The 17,039-nt window shown below is 39.0% G+C and overlaps 1 protein-coding gene across 1 annotated transcript in view; it reads left to right on the top strand.

The window, feature by feature from the left end:
• LOC133579328 (uncharacterized) overlaps positions 1-17,039 on the top strand; it is a 134,940-nt gene that overhangs the window by 117,738 nt on the left and 163 nt on the right. The window contains exons 16-20 of the mRNA XM_061933900.1: positions 6,530-6,633; positions 6,712-6,808; positions 6,874-7,023; positions 14,082-14,265; positions 16,789-17,039. The exon at positions 16,789-17,039 is cut by the window's right edge and continues 163 nt beyond it. Of these exons, the coding sequence (XP_061789884.1) occupies positions 6,530-6,633; positions 6,712-6,808; positions 6,874-7,023; positions 14,082-14,265; positions 16,789-16,874 (621 nt within the window). The 3' untranslated portion in view covers positions 16,875-17,039. The remainder of the gene's footprint in view (positions 1-6,529; positions 6,634-6,711; positions 6,809-6,873; positions 7,024-14,081; positions 14,266-16,788) is intronic.

Genomic DNA, 17,039 nt, shown 5'->3' with positions numbered 1-17,039 from the left:
CAGTTGGTTATTTATGTGTCATATAATGTACACTTATTCAGCCTGTTTTTCCACTATTCTTTATTTATTTTAAATTGCCTTTCAAATGTCTATTCTTGGTGTTGGGTTTTATCAAATAAATTTCCCCAAAAAATGCGACTTATACTCCAGTGCGACTTACATGTGTTTTTTTCCTTCTTTATTATGCATTTTCGGCAGGTGCGACTTATACTCCGGAGCGACTTATACTCCGAAAAATACGGTATGTGTGTGATTAGCTGTAGTTTTACCAAATGTTGAAACAAGGAGAAGGAACAAGGCAGGAAGGCAGTCCGTGGGGCAGGCAGATGATCCAGGGCGAGAGAGAGGCGTCAGAGTCCGTGTCCATGCGAGGGGTCGAGGATTGAGGGTGGCAGTCCAAAGTCCAAAAGGGAAGTCGAGGCGCATAGCTCGATCACGCGGGGACGAAGGCAGATTGCTGGGGAGGACGACAAGGAAGAACAATGAAACATGGAGGGGAAAACGCAGAGAGAGAGAGAGAGAGAGAGAGAGAGAGCATAAAACTGGGTTATGGGCTTACGGTAGAGAAGACTACGTTCTGGCACAGGATCTCTGGTAGCGGTGGTTTAAGTAGTAATATAAGTCTCGCATCAGAGAGTTCTGATAAAGATTGTAGGTGTTCAAAGGAAATCAAAAGAAGATTAACAATGACCAAAGAATCACTAATTAAACCAAAAAATATGCTGAAGAGCAACCACATTGTTCTCAGCACCAAGATCAAAACGAGACTTTAATATTCCCAATAGCAACTTATGGATGTGAAAGTTGGACACTGAAAAAACAAGACTCACAAAAAATGCTTGCCTTTGAGTTATGGTGTTGGCGCAGAATCTTAAAAATTAGACAGGATCAATAAACAACAGCTAGATTACTTTGGCCATATCATGAGAAGAAACAACAACTTAGGTAAAGACATCATGCTTGGAAAATGTGAGGGGAAATGTCGAAAAGGAAGACAAAGGAAAAGGTGGATGGAAGGAATGACAAAAACAACAGGAATGACATTAGCTTAGCGAGGAGATAGAGTGGTGGAAAGAGCAGAGTGGAGAAGACTGGTGCATGATATCATCCAAGGTCGACATCGACTAAACCTAAGAAGAAGTATAAGTCTCACAAACACACACTAGAAAACACGCAAAAAACGACAAAAAATTCTTCCCCACATCACTCGTTAGCTTAAACCGTGGCCCAGCTGTCTGTATACTGCAAACATAAAAAATATACATTGATGAACAACACATTTAACTTGAAAAATTAGGATACTAACAATATGCTAAAACAATAAATTAAATAGTAATGCAAATAATAATAAATGAAATAAAAAATACAGGTCAAAAGTTTGGACACACCTTCTAATTTCAATGTGTTTTCTTTATTTTCATGACTATTTACATTGTAGATTGTCACTGAAGGCATCAAAACTATGACACCTGTGAAGTGAAAACCCATTTCAGGTGACTACCTCTTGAAGCTCATCGAGAGAATGCCAAGAGTGTGCAAAACAGTAATCAGAAAAAAGGGAAGCTATTTTGAAGAAACTAGAATATAAAACATTTTTGTCAGTTATTTCACCTTTTTTTTGTTAAGTACATAACTCCACATGTGTTCATTCATAGTTTTGATGCCTTCAGTGACAATCTACAATGTAAATAGTCATGAAAATAAAGAAAACACATTGAAATGAGAAGGTGTTTCCAAACGTTTGGCCTGTACTGTATGTATATATAAGGGCAAGATAATTAGAACCATATCTTAAATAAGCTGAAAGCGGGTCAATAAATAGGAAAAGTAAATAAAAAATAAATAAAAATAAATAAAACAAAACTAGTACAAATGAAGCACATTGTAGGAGGATACAATAGCTCATCGGCGTCACAATGTAAACAAACGCCATGGTTGTATCTACACCTGACATCCACTGTAATGATACCAAGTACAAGAGTACTTGGTAGAGTACTACTATGATTACATCAATATTTTTTATCGTCACAAAATCTTTTTTATTTTTTTTATTTATATTATATTCATAAACTCAGGAAATACGACCCTGGACACATGAGGACTTTGAATATGACCAATGCATGATCCTGTAACTACCTGGTATCAGATTAATACCTCAATTTGTGGTATCATCCAAAACTAATGTAAAATATCCAACAACAGAAGAATAAATGATTATTACATTTTAACAGAAGTGTATATAGAACATGTTAAAACAGAAAGTAACCAGATATTAACAGTAAATGAACTAGTAGATTGATAATATTTGTTTACAGCTTGTCTTTTATAATGTTGACAAAATAATAGGTAGATAAATGACACAATATGTTACTGCATATGTCAGCAGACTAATTATGAGCTTTTGTTTGTTTACTTACTACTAAAAGACAAGTTGTCTAGTATGTTCACTATTTTATTTAAGGACAAAATTGTTCTTCAATTGCAATAAGAAACATATGTTTAATGTACCCTAAGATTTTTTGTTAAAATAAAGTCAATAATGCTATTGTTTGTGGTCCCCTTTATTTAGAAAAGTATCGAAATACATTTTTGGTATCGAGACAACCCTACTTTAAATTTACTAACGCTAGCATAACAGCATGTATCTTCTTCTACCGTGTTTACATCTCACAAGGTTAAACAAGCTGAAATGACCACAACCGCCCCCTAGTGTACGAGAAGCACACTGCATATGGCCAACAGTCACATTAGAGATAAGAGCAGACAAACTACAACTTCACATGTAGCTGCAAAAATAGAGTAAACCTAATTATTTGACAAATTAGATGAATTTAGTGCACACAAAACATTCATCCATCCCTTCTGGGGTCACCTCATCACAGGGCCAACACAGATAGACAGACAACATTAATTTTAAAGTCATGTTGATAGTAGACTAATATAACTAATATAGACACTTACTTTATGTGTTGCCTTCATTATAACACTTATATAAGACTGGTAAAGTCATTTTGAAAGTAGGCTAATATAACTAATAGAGACACTTACATCATGTGTTGCCTTCATTATAACACTTATATACGACTTTCAAAGTCATGTTGATAGTAGGCTAATATAACTAATATAGACACTTACTTCATGTGTTGCCTTCATTATAACACTTATATAAGACTGGTAAAGTCATTTTGAAAGTAGGCTAATATAACTAATAGAGACACTTACATCATGTGTTGCCTTCATTATAACACTTATATACGACTTTCAAAGTCATGTTGATAGTCGGCTAATATAACTAATGTAGACACTTACTTCATGTGTTGCCTTCATTATAACACTTATATAAGACTGGTAAAGTCATTTTGAAAGTAGGCTAATATAACTAATAGAGACACTTACATCATGTGTTGCCTTCATTATAACACTTATATACGACTTTCAAAGTCATGTTGATAGTCGGCTAATACAACTAATGTAGACACTTACTTCATGTGTTGCCTTCATTATAACACTTATATAAGGCTTTACATTTTTTGCGGCTCCAGATAGATTTTTTTTACCTTTTATTTTTGGTCCAGTATGGCTCTTTCAACATTTTGGGTTGTCGACCCCTGTTCTAAAGTAACGGTACTCTTACTTGAGTACAATTTTTGGGTCGTCTAACCACACTGCAAAAAAAAATGAAAGGAAAAAAATTACAAAAATGAGGGGTATTTTACTTGAACTAAGCAAAATTATCTACCAATAGAACAAGAAAATTTGGCTGGTCAAAACTTTCCAAAACAAGTAAATTTAGCTAACCTCAATGAACCCAAAAATACCTTAAAATAAGTATATTCTCACTAATAACAAGTGCACTTTTCTTGGTAGAGAAAACAAATATGAGACCTTTTTTCTCAATATGTTGAAAAATATTCTTAAATGAAGTAAATGCTAGTGCCATTATCTTGACATAATGATGTGCGCTCGGCATTACATTTCTTGAAACCAGCAAACTTTCACTAAAAAACTAGTTTATTTTTCTTAATGGAAAGGCAAAAAGGCAACGCTCAGGCAAATCATATCGTCTAAAAATGCATTTTCCCATCAATAACATGACATCATCGCGCCATCAATTAGTGAGCAAGGAATATATGTATATGTATATATATATATATATATATATATATATATATATATATATATATATATATATATACAGTGGGGCAAATAAGTATTTAGTCAGCCACCAATTGTGCAAGTTCTCCCACTTAAAATGATGACAGAGGTCTGTAATTTTCATCATAGGTACACTTCAACTATGAGAGACAGAATGTGAAAAAAAATCCAGGAATTCACATTGTAGGAATTTTAAAGAATTTATTTGTAAATTATGGTGGAAAATAAGTATTTAGTCAATAACAAAAATTCAACTCAATACTTTGTAATATAACCTTTGTTGGCAATAACAGAGGTCAAACGATTACTATAGGTCTTTACCAGGTTTGCACACACAGTAGCTGGTATTTTGGTCCATTCCTCTTCTCGAGAGCAGTGATGTTTTGGGGCTGTCGCCGAGCAACACAGACTTTCAACTCATTCCACAGATTTTGTATGGGGTTGAGGTATGGAGACTGGCTAGGCCACTCCAGGACTTTCAAATGCTTCTTACGGAGCCACTCCTTCGTTGCCCAGGCGGTGTGTTTGGGATCATTGTCATGCTGGAAGACCCAGCCACGTTTCATCTTCAAAGCTCTCACTGATGGAAGGAGGTTTTGGCTCAAAATCTCACGATACATGGCCCCATTCATTCTTTCCTTAACATGAATCAGTCGGCCTGTCCCCTTAGCAGAAAAACAGCCCCAAAGCATGATGTTTCCACCCCCATGCTTCACAGTAGGTATGGTGTTCTTGGGATGCAACTCAGTATTCTTCTTCCTCCAAACACGACGAGTTGAGTTTATACCAAAAAGTTCTATTTTGGTTTCATCTGACCACATGACATTCTCCCAATCCTCTGCTGTATCATCCATGTGCTCTCTGGCAAACTTCAGACGGGCCTGGACATGCACTGGCTTAAGCAGGGGGACACGTCTGGCACTACAGGATTTGATTCCCTGTCGGCGTAGTGCGTTACTGATGGTAACCTTTGTTACTTTGGTCCCAGCTCTCTGCAGGTCATTCACCAGGTCCCCCCGTGTGGTTCTGGGATTTTTGCTCACCGTTCTCATGATCATTTTGACCCCACGGGATGAGATCTTGCGTGGAGCCCCAGATCGAGGGAGATTATCAGTGGTCTTGTATGTCTTCCATTTTCTGATAATTGCTCCCACAGTTGATTTTTTCACACCAAGCTGCTTGCCTATTGTAGATTCACTCTTCACAGTCTGGTGCAGGTCTACAATTATTTTCCTGGTGTCCTTCGACAGCTCTTTGGTCTTGGCCATAGTGGAGTTTGGAGTTTGACTGTTTGAGGCTGTGGACAGGTGTCTTTTATACAGATAGCGAGTTCAAACAGGTGCCATTAATACAGGTAACAAGTGGAGGACAGAAGAGCTTCTTAAAGAAGAAGTTTCAGGTCTGTGAGAGCCAGAGATCTTCCTTGTTTGAAGTGACCAAATACTTATTTTCCACCATAATTTACAAATAAATTCTTTAAAATTCCTACAATGTGAATTCCTGGATTTTTTTCCCACATTCTGTCTCTCACAGTTGAAGTGTACCTATGATGAAAATTACAGACCTCTGTCATCATTTTATGTTGGAGAACTTACACAATCAGTGGCTGACTAAATACTTTTTTGCCCCACTGTATATATATATATATATATATATATTTTATTTATTTATTTTAGTCCGGCCCCCGGCAAAAACATTTTTTATTGTAATTTGGAATAATTTATCGAAATGTGCATGAACTATTTCTGTTCAAAATTGTTAGAAATGTCACATGTGAAATGCTTAAATATTAACTGTCAGTTTACTGTACTGTGCCAACTGTACTACTATATGAGTACCTATTTTCTATTATTTCATTGAAAATATAACAGCAAAGTCCATTTGGCTGTCATCTGTTTTAATTATGAGACAAAATTGTGTCAAAGTCATGATTTTTTTATTTATTTCATGCTTGAAATAAGAAATGATTACTTTGAAAAAGCAGTTTTATACTTGTGAGTGTTGATGACACAGCTTTGCAACAGTTGATATTCTAGTTTCAAGCATGTTTTACTCAATATAGGTCATCAAATCTCAGCAACAAGCTGTAATATCTTACTGACATCATTTAGGACCAAAACCCTTAAAACAAGTAAAACACTCTAGCAGAAAATCTGCTTCGTGAGAAGAATTATCTTATCAGACGGGAAATAAGCAAATATCACTCTTATTTGAGGTATTTCATTCAGTTTTTGCAGTGCACTTCTGCATTTAAGAGATGCAATCCTCTGCCCATGAGCTGAGTGGATCAGGGCTATCAAGCTTACACGTGTTTTAAAACAGGCAAACCTTCAGTAAGTCAGGTCCTAAGTGTGCAAGATGTGATCCGTTACAGACTTTCGGGGATTCAGTTCTGGGACCTTTCAAATGGATCATCCCGGTATCAGTGGCCATGTCGTGCTATGGAGGACTCAACGCTTCCATCATTGCTGCTTCACGGCGAGTCTCAATCACATAGCCCCCCCGCCACAATAAAAGTGTGAGAAAGCATCTTTTTACAAAGTTCTTTCTTTGCAGGTTGTTCTTCGTGGGTGCTCGAGAGGGTCACCTCCCTGACACCCTGAGTCTGATCCACCTGGAGCGCTGCACGCCCATCCCTGCACTCCTGTTCAACGTGAGAACATTGAGTTGATCTTTTGAAAAATACGCCAATCACAATTTTGGTCGCTCCTTTTGCAGGGTTTAATGGGCCTCATCTTTCTGTGCGTGGAGGATGTGTTCCTGCTCATCAACTATTTCAGCTTCAGCTACTGGCTCTATGTGGGCCTGTCTGTGGCCGGCCTCATCTACCTGCGCTTCACCCAGCCAGACAGACCCAGACCTGTCAAGGTGTTGTGTTTGAATCCTGCCAACAATAACAATTAGAATAACTGCACTCACACAAAAAAAAAACACGCTTGCATGACCGTGTCTGTAGAATACGGACAAAAAATGAACTTACAAACGGCATTATTATACAAAACCCAAAAGCAGTGAAGTTGTCACGTTGTGTAAATGGTAAATAAAAACGGAATACAATGATTTGCATCCCTTTCAACCTATATTCAATTGAATAGACTGCAAAGACAAGATTCTTAATGTTCTAACTGGAAAACGTTGTTATTTTTTTGCAAATATTAGCTCATTTGGAATTCGATGCCTGCAACATGTTTCAAATAAGCTGGCACAAGTGGCAAAAAAGACTGAGAAAGTTGAGGAATGCTCATCAAACACTTATTTGGAACAGCCCACAGGTGAACAGGCTAATTGGGAACAGGTGTGTGCCAGGATTGGGTATAAAAGCAGCTTCCATGAAATGCTCAGTCATTCACAAACAAGGATGGGGCGAGGGTCACCACTTTGTGAACAAATGCGTGAGCAAATCGTCAAACAGTTCAAGCACAACATTTCTCAACGAGCTATTGCAAGGAATTTAGGGATTTCACCATCTACGGTCCGTAATATCATCAAAGCGTTCAGAGAATCTGGAGAAATCACTGCACGTAAGCGATTATATTACGGACCTTCGATCCCTCGGGCGGTACTGCATCAAAAAGTGACATCGGTGTGTAAAGGATATCACCACATGGGCTCAGGAACACTTCAGAAAACCACTGTTAGTAACTACAGTTTCTCGTTACATCTGTAAGTGCAAGTTAAAACTCTACAATGCAAAGTGAAAGCCATTTAACACCCAGAAACGCTGTGCCCGAGTTCTAAGATGGACTGATGCAAAGTGGAAAAGTGTCCTGTGGTCTGACGAGTCCACATTTCAAATTGTTTTTTGGAAACTGTGGACGTCTAAGAAGGACAGAACCATCCGGATTGTTCTAGGCGCAAAGTTGAAAAGCCAGCATCTGTGATGGTATGGGGCATGGGTAATTTACAAATCTGTGAAGACACCATTAATGCTGAAAGGTACATACAGGTTTTGGAGCAACATATGTTGCCATCCAAGCAACGTTATCATGGACGCCCCTGCTTATTTCAGCAAGACAATGCCAAGCCACATGTTACAACAGCGTGGCTTCATAGTAAAAGAGTGCGGGTACTAGACTGGCTTGCCTGTAGTCCAGACCTGTCTCCCATTAAAAATGTGTGGCGCATATGAAGCCTAAAATACCGCAATGGAGAGACTGTTGAGCAACTTAAGCTGTACATCAAGCAAGAATGGGAAATAATTCCACCTGAAAAGCTTAAAAAATAGGTCTCCTCAGTTCTCAAACATTTACTGAGTGTTGTTAAAAGGAAAGGCCATGTAACACAGTGGTAAAGATGCCCCTGTGCCAACTTGTTTGCAATGTGTTGCTGCCATTAAATTCTAAGTTAACGATTATTTGCCCCAAAAAATTAAGTATCTCAGTTCGAACAATAAATATCTTGTCTTTGCAGTCTATTCATTTGAATATAAGTTGAAAAGGATCTGCAAATCATTGTATTCTGTTTTTATTTACAGTTTACACAACGTGCCAACAAAACTGGTTTTGGGTTTTGTACTTCAGTACAAAAACACGTTTTTATTAAGTGTCACTTGAAATTATTGCTGCTTTCACATGGCCACGTGTAACAGTGAATAAAAATTAATGAATGAAAAATGAATATAAACATATATTAATAATTTGCATAGGCAACTGTTTTTGATTTGTATGTTTTACCAGCAGATTGATGGATAACTTGCTTTGAAACCGTGAGTCAAAGTGACAAACATATTTAAGTATTTATTTTTGTTAACCAGAAAATAGTTTGTTACATCTTGTTGCATGAAGTGTAAAACATTTAATTGCATTACATTTTTATGTAAAAATGAAAAGAACAAATACATTTCACCAGAAGGTACTGTATTACCTCCACCCTTTCACGGGCCAGATAAAATGATATGGCGGGCCACATTAAATGATGTAGCAAACAACATTAAATAATGTGTCTGACCACATAAAATGAAGTGGCGGTCCAAGTGAAATAATGTTGCGGAGTCCATAAAATGACCAGGCGGGCTATGTAAAATAAAGTGGGGGAACACATTAAATGAAGAGGCAAGCGACATAAATTAATGTGACAGACCACATAAAATGACATGGTGGGCCACATAAAATAATGTGTCAGACAGCATTAAATTATGTGGCGCGCTACATTAAATAATATTGCGGAACGCATAAAATGACCACGTGGGCCACTTAATATAGATGTAAAATGATGTGGTGGGCCAGTTGAAATAATGTGGCAGACCACACAAGAAATGCCCAGACTGGCCACCATACTGTAAAATAATGTTACTGGCCACATGAAGTAATGTAGTTGACCACATAAAATCACCTGGCGGGCCAGATAAAATAATATGCCGGGCCATGCAAAATAATGTATCAAACCACATAAAATAATTTGGCAGACCACATAAAATGAAGCGGTGGGCCAATGAAATAACGTGGCGGACAACATAAAAATGAGCTGGCGGGACACAGTAAAATAATTTGGCTGGCCACATAAATAATGTTGCAGACCACATAACATAACATGACGGGCCATGTAAAATTACGCGGTGGGCCATGTAAAATAATCTGGCAGACCATTTCAAATGATGTGGCGGGCTACACAAAATAATGGGTCAGACCACATAAAACAACATGGCGGGCCAATGAAATAAGTGGCGAAACACTTCAAATAACAATGTGGGCCACATAAAATAGTGTGGCGGACCACTTTAAATTATGTTACGGGCGAGGTTAAATAACGTGGTGGGCCACAAAAAATTATGTTGCAGACCATAAAAAATTATGTGGCGGGCCACAGAAAACAACAAGGCAGACCAATAAAATATTGTGGCGGACACCATAAAATAACATGGCGGCCACATAAAATGATGTGGCAGGCCAATGAAATTATGTGGCAGGCCACATCAAATAACAATTTGAGCCAGGTAAAATAATGTGTTGCGGGCCAGCTGAAAAAACGTGATGGTACACATAAAATGACCTGGCGGGCAACCATAAAATAATGTGGCAGACCACATAAAATAACAACGTGGGCCACATAAAAAAATGTGGCGGACCACATAAGAAAACAACCTAGGCCTCATAAAATAATGTGACAAAAAACATTAAATGACATGTCGGGGACCATAAATTAATGTGGCGGGACATATAACACATTGTGGCAGGCTACATAAAATAATGTGGTGGGCCACATAAAATGATGTGGCGGGTCACATAAAATAATGTGGCAGACCACATAAAATAACAACGTGGGCCACATAAAAAAATGTGGCGGACCACATAAGAAAACAACCTAGGCCTCATAAAATAATGTGACAAAAAACATTAAATGACATGTCGGGGACCATAAATTAATGTGGCGGGACATATAACACATTGTGGCAGGCTACATAAAATAATGTGGTGGGCCACATAAAATGATGTGGCGGGTCACATAAAATAATGTGGTGGGACACATAAAATGATGTGACGGACCACATAAAATAATGTGGTGGGCAACATAAAATAATGTGGTGGGCCACATAAAATGATGCAGCGGACCACATAAGAAAACAACCTAGGCCTCATAAAATAATGTGGCGAGCGACATTAAATAATGTGACAAAAAACATTGAATGACATGTCGGGGACCATAAATGTGGCGGGACATATAACACATTGTGGCAGTCTACATAAAATAATGTGGTGGGCCCCACAAAATGATATGGCGGAACACATAAAATGATGTGGCGGACCACATTAAATAACGTGGTGGGCCACATAAGAAAACAACCTAGGCCTCATAAAATAATGTGGCGGGCGACATTAAATAATGTGACAAAAAACATTAAATGACATGTCGGGGACCATAAATGTGGCGGGACATATAACACATTGTGGCAGTCTACATAAAATAATGTGGTGGGCCACACAAAATGATATGGCGGAACACATAAAATGATGTGGCGGACCACATTAAATAACGTGGTGGGCCACATAAGAAAACAACCTAGGCCTCATAAAATAATGTGGCGGGCGACATTAAATAATGTGACAAAAAACATTAAATGACATGTCGGGGACCATAAATTATTGTGGCGGGACATATAACACATTGTGGCAAGCTACATAAAATAATGTGGTGGGCCACATAAAATTATGTGCCGGGCCACATAAGATAATGTGGTGGGACACATAAAATGATGTGACGGACCACATAAAATAATGTGGTAGGCAACATAAAATAATGTGTTGGGCCACATAAAATTATGTGGCGGACCACATAAGAAAACAACCTAGGCCTCATAAAATAATGTGGCGGGCGACATTAAATAATGTGACAAAAAACACTAAATGACATGTCGGGGAACATAAATTAATGTGGCGTGACATATAACACATTGTGGCAGGCTACATAAAATAATGTGGTGGGCCACGTAAAATGAAGTGGCGGGTCACGTAAAATAATCTGGTGGACACATAAAATGATGTGACGGACCACATAAAATAATGTGGTGGGCAACATACAAATAATGTGGTGGGCCACATAAAATGATGTGGCGGGACATATATAAAATAACGTGGCGGGCCACATACAATAATGAGGCGGGCCACTTAAAACCATGGCGAGCAACATAAAATTATGTGGTGGGTCATATAAAATCGTGGCGGGCCACATAAAATGAAGTGGCGGGACATATAAAATGATGTGGCGGGACATATAAAATGATGTGGTGGGTCATATAAAATTGTGACGGGCCACATAAATTGATGTGGCGGGCCACGTAAAATGATGTGGCGGGACATATAAAATGATGTGGCGGGACATATAAAATGATGTGGCGGGCCACATAAATTATGTGGTGGGCCACTTAAAATTATGTGGTGGGTCATATAAAATCATGACGGGCCACATACAATGAAGTGGCGGGACATATAAAATGATGTGGCGGGACATATAAAATTATGTGGTGGGTCATATAAAATCGTGGCGGGCCAGGTAAAATGAAGTGGCGGGACATATAAAATGATGTGGTGGGTCATATAAAATTGTGACGGGCCATATAAATTGACGTGGCGGGCCACGTAAAATTATGTGGCGGGACATATAAAATGATGTGGCGGGCCACATAAATTATGTGGTGGGCCACATAAAATTATGTGGTGGGTCATATAAAATCATGACGGGCCACATACAATGAAGTGGCGGGACATATAAAATGATGTGGCGGGACATATAAAATGATGTGGTGGGTCATATAAAATTGTGACGGGCCACATAAATTGATGTGGCGGGCCACGTAAAATTATGTGGCGGGACATATAAAATGATGTGGCGGGCAACATAAATTATGTGGTGGGCCACATAAAATTATGTGGTGGGTATTATAAAATCATGACGGGCCACATACAATGAAGTGGCGGGACATATAAAATGATGTGGCGGGACATATAAAATTATGTGGTGGGTCATATAAAATCGTGGCGGGCCACATAAAATGAAGTGGCGGGACATATAAAATGATGTGGCGGGACATATAAAATGATGTGGTGGGTCATATAAAATTGTGACGGGCCACATAAATTGATGTGGCGGGCCACGTAAAATTATGTGGCGGGACATTTAAAATTATGTGGCGGGACATATAAAATGATGTGGCGGGCCACATAAATTATGTGGTGGGCCACGTAAAATTATGTGGTGGGTCATATAAAATCATGACGGGCCACATACAATGAATTGGCGGGACATATAAAATGATGTGGCGGGACATATAAAATGATGTGGTGGGTCATATAAAATTGTGACGGGCCACATAAATTGACGTGGCGGGCCACGTAAAATTATGTGGCGGGACATATAAAATGATGTGGCGGGACATATAAAATGATGTGGCGGGCCACGTAAATTATGTGGTGGGCCACATAAAATTATGTGGTGGGTCATATAAAATCATGACGGGCCACATACAATGAAGTGGCGGGACTTATAAAATGATGTGGCGGGACATATAAAATTATGTGGTGGGTCATATAAAATCGTGGCGGGCCACATAAAATGAAGTGGCGGGACATATAAAATGATGTGGCGGGACATATAAAATGATGTGGTGGGTCATATAAAATTGTGACGGGCCACATAAATTGATGTGGCGGGCCACATAAAATTATGTGGCGGGACATATAAAATGATGTGGCGGGACATATAAAATGATGTGGCGGGCCACATAAATTATGTGGTGGGCCACATAAAATTATGTGGTGGGCCACATAAAATTATGTGGTGGGTCATATAAAATCATGACGGGCCACATACAATGAAGTGGCGGGACATATAAAATGATGTGGCGGGACATATAAAATGATGTGGTGGGTCATATAAAATCGTGGCGGGCCACGTAAAATGTGATGGGCCACATAAATAATGTGGTAAGTAACAATCTGAACCACATGAAAAAATGTAGTGGGTGACTTTAAATAATGTGAGTAACAACATTAAATGACATGTCGGGCCACTTAAATAATGTGGCGGACCACATAAAACAATGTTTCGATACATCATTTTCAACAATCTATTAACATTTTTTTGAGATTCAATTTTTAAAAGACAATTTTAGGGCCATGTCCGACACTTACTCACTGTGCCCATATGTCAGCAGCCAAGAGGTTGCGCAATCTTTTCTCAGAAAGATGGTATCATCACCATGCATGTAAACGTCACTCAGTAGGAATGTCTCAGTGTTTATCTTCATCAACGCTTCTTCTGGGGGCATGAAGTACAGCTAAAGTAACATCTTATATAAATGTCTAAGTCAGCGTGTGGTGCGGCTGGAATGTGAAACAAACAGTATGCATGCGCGTGTTAAAGTACTCCTTACTACTACTTCTGCATGTATACATACTACATATAATGTACTGCATGTATTCTTCTCTCCGCAGCTGACCTTGTTCTTCCCCTTCGTGTACTGCCTGTGCAGTCTGTTCTTGGTCATCGTCCCGCTGTATGGAGACACCATCAACTCGCTCATAGGCATTGGCATCGCCCTCTCAGGGGTGCCCGTTTACTATGTGGCGATCCACCTGCCTGAGGATAAAAGGCCCAAGTTCTTACGCATCCTGAATAGTAAGTTTCTTCAAATTATTGTGTGTTTTTTTTTTTTTAAATTGCAGATGCTGCGTCTTGTCAGGGCTCCAACTGGATGGCTTGTTTTCCATATATATACATATATATATATATATATATATATATATATATATATATATATATATATATATATACATACACAAACCCCGTTTCCATATGAGTTGGGAAATTGTGTTAGATGTAAATATAAATGGAATACAATGATTTGCAAATCCTTTTCAACCCATATTCAATCGAATGCACTACAAAGACAAGATATTTGATGTTCAAACTCATAAACTTTATTTTTTTTTGCAAATAATAATTAACTTAGAATTTTATGGCTGCAACACGTGCCAAAGTAGTTGGGAAAGGGTATGTTCACCACTGTGTTATATGGCCTTTCCTTTTAACAACACTCAGTAAACATTTGGAAACTGAGGAGACACATTTTTTAAGCTTCTCAGGTGGAATTCTTTCCCATTCTTGCTTGATGTACAGCTCAAGTTGTTCAACAGTCCGGGGGTCTCTGTTGTGGTATTTTAGGCTTTATAATGCGCCACACATTTTCAATGGGAGACAGGTCTGGACTACAGGCAGGCCAGTCTAGTACCCGCACTCTTTTACTATGAAGCCACGTTGATATAACACGTGGCTTGGCATTGTCTTGCTGAAATAAGCTGGGGCGTCCATGGTAACGTTGCTTGGATGGCAACATATGTTGCTCCAAAACCTGTATGTACCTTTCAGCATTAATGAAGCCTTCACAGATGTGTAAGTTACCCATGTCTTGGTACACCCCCATACCATCACAGATGCTGGCTTTTCACCTTTGCGCCTATAACAATCCGGATGGTTCAATTCCTCTTTGGTCCGGAGGACACAGTTTCCAAAAACAATTTGAAATGTGGACTCATCAGACCACAGAACACTTTTCCACTTTGTATCAGTCCATCTTAGATGAGCTCAGGCCCAGCGAAGCCGACTGCGTTTCTGGGTGTTGTTGATTAACGGTTTTCGCCTGGCATAGGAGAGTTTTAACTTGCACTTACAGTTGTAGCGACCAACTGTAGTTACTGACAGTGCGTTTCTGAAGTGTTCCTGAGCCCATGTGGTGATATCCTTTACACACTGATGTCGCTTGTTGATGCAGTACAGCCTGAGGGATCGAAGGTCACGGGCTTAGCTGCTTACATGCAGTGATTTCTCTAGATTCTCTGAACCCTTTGATGATATTACGGACCGTAGATGGTGAAATCCCTAAATTCCTTGCAATATAGCTGGTTGAGAAAGGTTTTTCTTAAACTGTTCAACAATTTGCTCACGCATTTGTTGACAAAGTGGTGACCCTCGCCCCATCCTTGTTTGTGAATGACTGAGCATTTCATGGAATCTACTTTTATACCCAATCATGGCACCCACCTGTTCCCAATTTGCCTGTTCACCTGTGGGATGTTCCAAATAAGTGTTTGATGAGCATTCCTCAACTTTATCAGTATTTATTGCCACCTTTCCCAACTTCTTTGTCACGTGTTGCTGGCATCAAATTCTAAAGTTAATGATTGTTTGCAAAAAAAAAAAAAACGTTTATCAGTTTGAACATCAAATATGTTGTCTTTGTAGCATATTCAACTGAATATGGGTTGAAAATGATTTGCAAATCATTGTATTCCGTTTATATTTACATCTAACACAATTTCCCAACTCATATGGAAACGGGGTTTGTATATATATATATATATATATATATATATATATATATATATATATATATATATATATATATATATATCCATCCATTCTCTACCGCTTATTCCCTTCGGGGTCGCGGAGGGTGCTGGAGCCTATCTCAGCTACAATCGGGCGGAAGGCGGGGTACACCCTGGACAAGTCGCCACCTCATCGCAGAGCCAACACAGATAGACAGACAACATTCACACTCACATTCACACACTAGGGCCAATTTTAGTGTTGCCAATCAACCTATCCCCAGGTGCATGTTTTTGGAGGTGGGAGGAAGCCGGAGTACCCGGAGGGAACCCACACAGTCACGGGGAGAACATGCAAACTCCACACAGAAAGATCGCGAGCCTGGGATTGAACCCCAGACTACTCAGCACCTTTGTATTGTGAGGCAGACGAACTAATGTATATGTATATATACACACACAGATATATATACGTATATATATATATATATATATATATATATATATATATATATATATATATATATATATATATATATATATATATATATATACACACTCACACACACATGCATATTTACATTCTTACTTTACATGCAGTCGGCTTTTGGCCCCTGGACACATTTTTTTGGTATCGCCAATGCGGCCCCCAAATCCAAAATTTGGACACCCCTGCTTTAGATTGTCTGGTCTAAAATGAGTTGAAGTAGATGAGGTCATTGTTGGAACATGTTTCATTCTCTCTAGGGACCGGGACAGAATTATCCACCGAACAAGATGAGCATCACTAATGCCCTCTCTTGTCTTTTACCAGTCTTTACGACAAGAACAACCCAGAAAATGCTCTACTGCTGCCTGACCAGCGACCACAAAGCAGGACGAGGTGTTAACAGACAGTAAGGTCAGAAGTTGTCAAGGAGTTGTTGTCCACTTCCTAAAAAACCAAGGCCTCCCCGGCCCGTCCATGTGCTGCATGACGTTCTGTCTCCTGGAGCGTGACTGGTGCCAGGTCAAGTTTAAAAAAAAACCCAGAGGTGTCAAATAACTGGCGAGGAGCAAAACCAG

The sequence above is a fragment of the Nerophis lumbriciformis genome, linkage group LG03 (genome assembly GCF_033978685.3).
Source record: "Nerophis lumbriciformis linkage group LG03, RoL_Nlum_v2.1, whole genome shotgun sequence".
Classification (NCBI taxonomy): domain Eukaryota; kingdom Metazoa; phylum Chordata; class Actinopteri; order Syngnathiformes; family Syngnathidae; genus Nerophis; species Nerophis lumbriciformis.
This window is presented reverse-complemented; position numbering and strand designations above follow the sequence as displayed.